Source organism: Populus nigra, chromosome 9 (assembly GCF_951802175.1).
Source record: "Populus nigra chromosome 9, ddPopNigr1.1, whole genome shotgun sequence".
Classification (NCBI taxonomy): Eukaryota; Viridiplantae; Streptophyta; class Magnoliopsida; order Malpighiales; family Salicaceae; genus Populus; species Populus nigra.
Window position 1 is genome coordinate 10,266,357 of NC_084860.1, and position 10,187 is coordinate 10,276,543.

The 10,187-nt window shown below is 35.3% G+C and overlaps 1 protein-coding gene across 1 annotated transcript; it reads right to left on the minus strand.

The window, feature by feature from the left end:
* Positions 1 to 2,861: 2,861 nt before the first annotated feature.
* Positions 2,862 to 9,166, minus strand: LOC133703715 (BTB/POZ domain-containing protein At1g30440-like). The gene is made up of 4 exons (XM_062128328.1): positions 8,403 to 9,166; positions 6,027 to 6,096; positions 4,468 to 5,679; positions 2,862 to 3,642 (listed from the first exon to the last, which is right to left on the minus strand). The coding sequence occupies exons 1-4, from the start codon at positions 8,459 to 8,461 to the stop codon at positions 3,094 to 3,096; spliced, it is 1,890 nt and encodes a 629-aa protein (XP_061984312.1). The 5' UTR covers positions 8,462 to 9,166; the 3' UTR covers positions 2,862 to 3,093.
* Between the last annotated feature and the right edge of the window lie 1,021 nt (positions 9,167 to 10,187).

Consider the following 10,187-nt stretch of genomic DNA (forward strand, 5'->3'; position numbering starts at 1 on the left):
TTTTTTAGTATAATTAATATTAAAAGAATTATTATATTTTTTCTTAATATATTTTTTTCCGTATAATTAATACTATTGGTGTTGAAAATATTATTATTATTTTAGTCTTTGATCTCAAAACTATTATTATTTGTTCTATTAATATTAATTTTTAGTATAATTAATAGTATTAATCTCTAAAATATTATTATATTTGGTGTTATAAATAATATGATTTTTATAATAATTCATATTATTGCTACTAAAAATATTATTATTTGTATTATAAAATTTTTAGTATTTTCATTAAAATTTATAAGAACATAAATATTATTATTATTATTATTATCATTAATAAATTTTTAAAAACTACTATTTTTATGGAAAGAATCACATTGAGACATGTGGCGCTTGAGTTCCCTCATAAAGACGAACAGCCCAAGCACCACGTGGCGCTTGGCCTGTTTCCTTTTGGTTGCAGTCCAAGTGCTAGGTGGCACTTTGGCTTGGGCACTCACAGGTATAGTCCAAGGCTAGCCTTGGGCCTGGCATGGCAGGATCCAAAATAGAATTGGGTCCTAGTCGTTGGCAGACCAAGCGCCACATGACACTTAGACAGCACCACCTTAAGCTCGCAGCATAGCACCAATTGGTGCTTGGTTTGCTTCCTCTTGGATGCAGCCTAAGTGCCACTTGACGTTTGGGCTGCCTATACTTTTAGTGTAATTACAAGTATTAGTATTAAAAATATTATTATTAGTTTTTTTATTATTGTTTTTAGTATAATTAATTTTTAGAGTATTAATAGTAAAAATATTATTGTTTGTTTTGTTGATATTATTTTTTTAGTATAATTAATATTAAAAGAATTATTATATTTTTTCTTAATATATTTTTTTTCCGTATAATTAATACTATTGGTGTTGAAAATATTATTATTATTTTAGTCTTTGATCTCAAAACTATTATTATTTGTTCTCTTAATATTATTTTTTTGGTATAATTAATATTAAAATTATTATTATATTTTTTCTTAATATATTTTTTAGTATAATTAATAGTATTAATATCAAAAATATTATTATTTTTGGAGTTATAAATAATATTATTTTTATAGTAATTAATAATATTAATACTAAAAATGTTATGATTTGTATTATAAATATTATTACTTTCAGTAAGTAAAATTTATAAGAATATATTTATTATAATTAATATTATTAATAAAATAATTGATGAATTTGAAAGAAAATATTATATCATTTACTAATTTTACCAAATCTAGATTTTAGATTGACTGATTTAATTCGAGAATTCTTGACTTTTATGCTTTCTCATGTTTTGAAAAATAGTAGATCATAAATGACTACCAAAAAACATGTCAAAAATAGTGACTAGCTTAGGGCCACCAACTATCGTTTCCATTAGGGCACGAACTAATCCGTTTCTTAAACATTTGGCTAACTCAAGGCACTTGCTCAGGATTTAAAACTGGCGGCAGTAGAACCTAAATGAGCTTGGGATCTAGCTTGGTATAATTCAAATAGGCTCGGGTCGTGTTCCTAATTTTTTTTAAAAGTCAAAGGTGAATTCGTAATGTACGCGGACTACCTAACTAGCTATCATTAAAATATAAGTCTCAATATAATATCAAAAACTCGTTCATACATGAAGGAATATCGTTAACTTGTTACAAATAATTCAAAATAACACAATCAATACAGGCAAATATAATCTAGTGCAAAATCATATACACATAATAAATTAATCAAAGCAAAATAAATAACAACATACAAACAAATACATATTCACAAATAAAAAATCAACACATGTTTTATAAATTATTCTAAAATAAATAAATTATATATTGGAGTTCAAAATCAATCTTTGCAGGCTGGAGTTGGTTGGAACTGGACTGGAACTACTAGAACAAAGGAGAATAATAGCAACGAGTGAGATGCACGCGTGGACAGGTGACTGTGACTTTTAATATAATTTTCACCTCCTAATGCATATCTAGAATCAATTATTTTTCGATACTTGTGGGAAATTAGCTTCAGATGCAAGTTTTTATAACTTTTGTTTTTGGGGAGTAATCAGATATGATTTTATTAAGCACTGACAAAAGAAATTACGTTGTTTAGGATGGAGGGTTGAACAGTTTCTGGAACCTCTTCCATGAATTCAGGCTCAACATCTGACGGTCTAGTCAAGTTGGGCATACAATGAGCAGCGGCATTGCTATTTCTTCAGACATGCACACGAGAGAAGCTCTGAAACTGATCGGTAACATCCTCTGTAATGACATACAGGTAGCTGTCATCTACCATTTTGGTTCCAAGGATTGCGGCATGCAATCTGTCTTCCAGAATAACATCATGAAAGACTAGAAATCGACTGCAGCTGTCCTACCACACTCTGACTTCTATGATGAACCCCAAACCTACACCCCGTTGCTATGCATCCAAATTTTAAGTATATTTCTTTTATGTTCTGCAAAGAAAGTAGAATCTAATCTAGAAAAAACTTCAAACCATGCAACACAAACGTTTTCTGACCAAAGTTTCTGATGTTTTTTCCTTTTCTAGTCACTTTTCCTGCGCAACATATCTTCCGCTTTACAATATTGTAACTTTATTTCCCCTTAAAACTGGGCATGCCTTTGCTTAATTTTATAAATTGCTGCACTGCTAGTGGATCCGCGCCCCAAACCCAAGCCACAGGATTTGATGGTATCATTACATCCTGATAGTCAGATGATATACACCCCCTCCTCCCCACATCCCAGAAAAATAAAAAATATAATCGAACCAACAGCTGTCTCTGTGAGCATGAAGTAAGGTTAGTTGATCGGATGTGAATGGAGAATGAGAGAGAGAGAGTGGGAGAACATGATACTGAAATAACAAGGACTGCTGCGACCGTCTCCATTACAAAGCAAATCTAAGACAAAGTGAAAGACGCAGAAGGGTAAGCGCATGAGAGATACACAAACAAGGATGTGCAATTTTAGTTTCTAAGCCACAATCCAAAGTACAATTAATAAGATTAAAGATTATAATGGGAAAAGAAACAAGGCAATCGAGAAAATGTAAGATGGGGGTCCTACTCTTCTTACCCATCTGAAGAAGAATTTTTCTTGTGCTTTGCATGCCTGTCCTTGGCCTTGTCAAGCTTGGCACTTACGTTATTCTGGTTGCTAACAGACCCTTCTTGAGCACTACACATCTGAGACTTCATCTTAAATCCAAGTTTTTTAGACACATTTCCCCAAGTGCTAGAACCCTTGGTGCCACTCAATTTCTCAATCTCATGTCTCATGCTTGAACACTCCTTCTCGAGCTCAGAAACCCGCATTCTCATGTTATCCATTCCCACCTTCAAAACTTGATTCTCTCTGACAGCTGTTGTCCAGCCACACTCAGTAGACCCAGCAAGGCCACTTCTCAACTGTCTTGATCCATCAAGATTATCAGAAACCAGAAAGCAGCCAGCAATGGAAGTCCTCAGCTGAAGCTGCTCGAAGAAGAGGACTTGGACTATTATTCTTAGGGGAAGCCTCTCATTCTGTGCAGCATGAGTACACGCTTCCAAGGAGAGCTTTTGGCAATCAATCAACCTGCAGAGCTGTTCTCTGTCAGACTCTGCCAACCATGGGTGTGACTGCAAGTTTGACCAAAAAAACAAAAATCAATGAGCTTAAATGGGCAAGTAAATATTTTTAATCATTTTTTCTTTTTCTTTAATTAAGATTTGTCCCCAATAATTTCTTCCTTCATCATTTTTTTTTCATTATCTTGAAATCTCAAAACCCATTTACCAAAATTCCCTCTTAACTTGAATATTGCAATGAAATGTTTATTTGTTGAGTAGTGTTTAGAATTTTATGATATAAACCCCCATTTAAATTATGAAAGAGTAGCAAAATTTTCAATCAAAAACCCTGAAAACGAGAGGTTTTAAGATATTTCTATTGTTACATGAAGTAAAGGAAAAGAGAATAAAGGAAATATTTAAAAGGAAACGAAAGGCTAGAACTGAAAAAAGGCTGAAGGTTGTTGTTAGCATTCCAGAGAGTCTATTGTGTCTAATGCACATAAAATTTGGAGTGGAGAGTTAAAGAGAGCCACCTAAGGAAAGTAGGAAATTATTGTCTGCAAAAGTAAAAAGATGCTGACTTTAATTAATACCTTTTCAAGTAAAAAAAAAAAAAACAATGGTGGTAGGATGTTTGAGGTGGAATAGAATATAAAAAAAAAAGGAAAAGGAAAAGAAAATATGACATGGCTATAACACAACAAGCTCTAGAAAAAAAAACGCAAAGGGAATAACAGATTCTACTTGGTCTTTGTTTAGTCACTTCCTGGCTTAATATGCGAGACATACAGTTTAATTTTGTTTTATGTTAAAATGAACCAATAGAAAGTTGCAAGAAATGATATAAGCTACCCATTTTCAAGATTTGTGCGATACTGAGGTGTTTAGTACCTTCAGATAAATGTCTATTGCACGGTAAAGACCATCATCTAAGGGCCTCGCATACTCAGGAACAGCAGCAGCAAGAGCTTGAAACTTGGGGAGCTTCAAATTAACATCAGGGGCAACCTCTACAAGGTACCCATCAATCAGCTTGGCTACCGTTGTGATTGGTGTCAATGATGGTGATCCAATCAACTGCCTGTCATCAACTGAACATGGAGAAGATCCACCTGTAATTTGGTCCATGGCAAGGAAGTGCTCAAGAATCCGCTGCACACAGTCAAAATCGTAAAGGGTCTCCATGGAATGAGAGAAATTGGGCATCAAAAGATCTTCAAGTGTTGCTTGATCAAGTTGCATCCCAATTCTCTTTTCCAAGTTTGCCAAACAGGAGGGGTTTGCTTTTAGAATCATGGCTGTCCGGAGAAGACCAAACAAAAACTTGGTTGGAACTAGACCCTTTTGCACTGGAAGTAATTCATCAATCTCTTCCAGTAAAACCTTCTGCTCTTCTGGCGGAGCCCCCAAAGTCACAGGCATCGAACGGGAGGTAGATTCATTGGCACCTTGATGCCGATTCAGCCCAGGTAGGTACTTTTTTGCATAGAGGGCAACGGATCCAGCAAGAATCTCCAATCTGATTCCGTGAGATTCCATGGTGGAAATCAACCTCTTATACAGTGGTAAACTTAAAGTCGATACATCCTCATACCACCAATCTGAACTTGAATGTTTTGGTATAGCTCCTGTGCTTATCCCATTCCACATGACACTTCCGCCAGGGCTCTGCATGGGTCCATGCTCCATCATTGGCCATCCAAAGAGATTTGGGTCAGTACAAGCCTTTGTGGTTAGTGACTCAATGCACCTCTTGGTAACATGATGTTCTTCAGCACAGGAAATATCATCACATGTTTGCAGTGCCTTTAGAGAGTCTTTCCAATTACGAAGGACAACTTGATTTAAAAATGTCTCGGTCTGTGTACCTAGATTTCCCTCCCCATATTCCTCAGTCATTTCAAGTTGTTCAGAAGCATAACGCAGATACACAACATTTGAGGCTGTAAGTTCAAGTTTCACACCATAGCAGAACTTGGCCACGAGCTCAAATGTTTTGGCACCACCAGGAATTTTAGGGAGACATATGACACATTTTTTATCTCCTTCTGACACTTCTGCAATCAACCTTTCCATAACTCCACTTCTAGAGAGCAAAGGAAACTGTATTAAGTAGTAATATCAAGCTGTAAGAATTGATAAATGGTGAAGAGCTTTTTAAAATAAACAATACTAACAAAAGCTGGATTTGGTAAGAGTGACTAAACTATAGAGAAGGACAATACTCTAATTTCAATTGACATGGAAAGCAGAATATAGGTTTATGTAGAATTGGTGCTAGTCATTTTTCCCCCATAAATTGTCCATCATATATAGTTTGTTTTTTATAAAAAAAAACAATATGCTATTTTCTAACAGGTAAAGCAACTTATACATGATCAATTAAATTTCATTAAGAATATCCAAGTAGAGCTTGTATAAACTAGAGAAGGTAAATAGTAGAACACTACCTTGTGAAGATGGAAGGACATCTCCTCAACTTCAACAACAATATCACTGGGAAGCCCAGTTGTACAGAACCTATATTCATTCCATATCAGACTGAAGGTTAATGAGGGATATCATACGAAATATGCGAGTCAGTTGCACAAAATAGAGATATCAGTACGTCAATGGTTAGTGAAAAAGAACAAGGATATCGTCTCTTCTTACAAAAAAAACAGGAGTCTCTCCTCATAAATGAAATGATACCACAACACAGATTTAAATGTACGTTTTGGGTTCCTCTGCTTCTTTTCACATTCATGGCAACATGCAATATATTACAAAACAATCCTATGTGATCAGTGCTTTATAATGTCATGCTTAGAGAGCAGACATTGTCAACAAAGGCAGTGCCATACACCACAGCCCCATAATCACTAGAGCCAGAATGATATAACTCGGTGGTTTTGGCTAATATACTTTGGCAGGTATAGCATTCATTTTTAAGCTGCCTGAAGAAGATCTCAAACATTTGTTCATCTTCCATATAGCAAATATATGCAGTTCATTGTGACAATTGACAATTTCATAAGCACAAGCAAAATGCTGTAAGGTTATTCTTGTAATTACCATCCCTAATGACCCTGTACAATTAAGATTACCGTTAGAAACATTTCTTCAACCATTTAAATTCCAACATGTTTTAGCAGGAGGCATTGGTACACAATGCCTTGTAATTCCGTTAATAATAATAGATACCAAAAGGAGCAAGCAAGCATTCCATGTACAGGAGTGGAATCCATCATTAATATGATATGCCTACAATTTCTCTCCCAAGGTTGTTAAAATTAAGGTGCAGCAGGTTTAAATCCCAACTGCAACCTACATATCCATTAGCTAAAGTACTTAATGGGTCACGTATTTTGTGCATAATGCATTACATGAACGAGCACATAGAAAGAAAACGTGGGTGCAGGTTAGGATGAAAACATAGAAAGAAAACCTGGGGGCATAACCCACATCAGAAAAGTGGGATCTACCAATAGTTTTTATTATAATGAGCAAGGTGCAGGTTAGATGAAAACATGCACCTGATAAACTAATTATCTCTTCAAATAGTCAAGTTAAACAACTAATAAGGAAGCTGACACTGTGGATGGGCTCAAGGAGTGTTGTTCCTTTCTCCTTTATTATCTATATTCAGTATGGATATGGTTTTCTCCTCTTTCTTGTGAATGTATGAAATTTCTTTTGGAGAAACTGGGTGATGAGCAGATGAAGATATTGCTATGTTGGCCTGGTCTCTATGGAAATTAATCTCGGAATGGTTTGATATTCGAACATAAAGCTCGAGCCCCTCCTATGGTGATTCAGGTTGCCTCCAAGCTGATGATGGACTATAAATTGGATAATGCTAGTCCTGCTGGAGGAATTATCGGTCAGAGGCATGTTGAATTAGTACGTTGGAAATGACCAACCCTGGATGTCCTCGAAATTAAAACAGATACAGCAGTTTGTTCGGAAGGAGCTGGTTTAGGAGTTATCATCAGGAATAGCAACGGAGGTTTTATGCAAACAGTCATGAATTTTGCGAGAATGGCCGGTGCTTCTGATATTGCAGAGGTCCTAGCTTCATGATATGGCCTTTTGGAGCTGGACAGCCAGTTGGTTGTTAGAGCTATTAATATGGAAAGTCAGCTTTTGAATTATCTGGGGTCTATAACAGCAGACATCAAGGACTTAATTATCCTCCTCCCTTTTTTCATTTCTTGTAAAAAGGATCCCAATATGGGCGCGCAGGTGCCGTGGTATGTTAGCAGTAGCTCATGGTAGTGAACAGGTGTTGAATGAGGAGTATCCTCCTGATATTTCTACTATTGCATGCACTGATCTTGAGTTTTCTTCTCTATAAAAGCTTAAGTTTGATTCTCAAAGAAGAAAAAGGATGCTGACACTGAAGGAAGCTATCATAGAGAAACTAGAATTGACCACCAGGGATTTAGACACGAGAGCAAGAATGTTGGTACTCTTTTAGCAGGTCCATCAACCTCAATCAACTCTGTGCTACTTCAACAAACCAATCGCTAAAAATCAAAGACAATTCACCTTACCTCAACGCACCCAAGTCGAATGAGTTTAGTGGTAACAACAGCGCATACATTGACTGGATAAAACTCGAAGCAACTTAACTATACAAATCTCAACTAAAAATTTTATTACAAGGAAAACAAAAAAAAGAGGCAAGGTACAAAGGAAAGCAAATTGGCAGATCTTAGCATGTATAGATGTCGTTGAGCTAATACAGAATTTACTTTGACGATAAAAGGAGAAAAATAACGAGCTGGGCAAGAAATGAAGATCGTAGAAGAAACTAAACTAGAAGATGAGGGAGTGTTACATACCAGGCTTGCCCTTGTCTTTGAAAGGCATTACTTTTGGATCCCAGTTTCATGCAAGCCATTGCTTCAGAAGGGAAGCAAACAAATCTTCCAAAAACGCAATCTCCCAATGCAGGTTAGCTTATTCAAGACTTAAATCCTATAATATATATCACTCTGAAAGCTCTACAACACCTCCAACACCCCCCCCTAAAAGAAAAAGAAAAAAAAAAGGAGAGAGAGAGAGTGTGTGTGTTCTTTTAGCGCAGTGACAGAAACCCACCCAGTAGGCAATAGTAGACCACTCTCAAACCGAAGCCCCCATAAAAAATAAAAAAAATCCCTCTTGAATTCCTTCAGCCAGACCGCAAATGCAGCTACTTGTCTGAAATGCCAGCCAAATCTACAGGAACATTGAGCAAACTAACATTGAATAGAATGTCTTCCCCAGAACCTGAACCTATCAAAAACCACTCCAATAACATACACCTGCCACCAAACAAAACTCAAATCTTAAATCCTAAATCCCAATCCAAACCCACGCAGTTTCCCTTAATCAGACACTATAATATCTTTAGGTCAGAAAAAAGAAACAGACAGCAGTTTTAGGTCAACCCTTCCAATTTGCTGTGTTAACGAGAGAATATTTTGGGAATGCGACACAGCTTGTTTTTTTAGAGTGTTTCTGTTTAAAAATATATTAAAATAATATATTTTTTATTTTTTAAAATTTATTTTTAATGCCACCAAACTAATTCAAAAATTTTAAATAAAACTAAAACAAAACATACTGCCATGCCAATCAAGTTCTTGGTTTATATACCCAGCAAATAATAACAAGAGATTCCAACGAACAAAAACAAGTACTAATGTGCTGATGAGCCGGTGGGTGCGCTGATGATGAGTCCTCATTAATTAATCTAGTATATTCAAAGTCATCATGATATATCCAAAATTAAATAAATAACAAGAAATTATCACGACGCTAATGGCACCAATACATGTTCTCTTCCACCCGTGGGCCATATAGCTTAAAACACACTCATTGCACTTCTAGAACTGGCTGGTTACATGTCTGTTTAGCATTATAATATGATTTGAAGAAGAATTATAAACTATAACTTGCAATGATAGAATTCATATAAAACTGGGGTGCCTGTCTTGAGAACTATAATTAAAACAAAACAAGAATTCAACCATGTTTTATTATACTCCTTTAACAGTAAGGATCAGAATATTTATTTCTTTATGAAATAGAAAAGAGTGTGGTAGTGATTATTAAGTATTCTTTAACAGGTGTTCCGAACCAGACATCATCATCATTAGCACAGGGAAGATATAAGACTGCCGACTAGATCAACTTATTGCAGGTTGACCATAAATATTGGTTCGGGTGGGCGATTTTATGTTTAATTTAACGACAACGGACATTTGAGGTTACAGCTATGATCTGCTTCGTCCAGCGAGGCCATGTGCATGCGTTTCTTCTTTCCATGCAATAATTAAAAAAGAAAGAAAGAAGAAGAAGCAATGCTAGTGCTCAATAAACACATTAAATGGATGGACAATGTACCTCGCAAATACACGAATCATTTGCATGCGTGTGATTGTACGTGGAGACAGATTCATGCCTTGTGCATGTAGATTCTAGAATTTAATAAAAATTAATTTTTTACTTAATAAAATAATAAAAAAAATACACAAAAAAATAATTGAATAAATTAAAAAATAAAAATTATGTAGAGATACATGATAAAATACACTTGGAAATTTAATCCCGAATAGTGGTTGGTAACAACTTTGTAAATC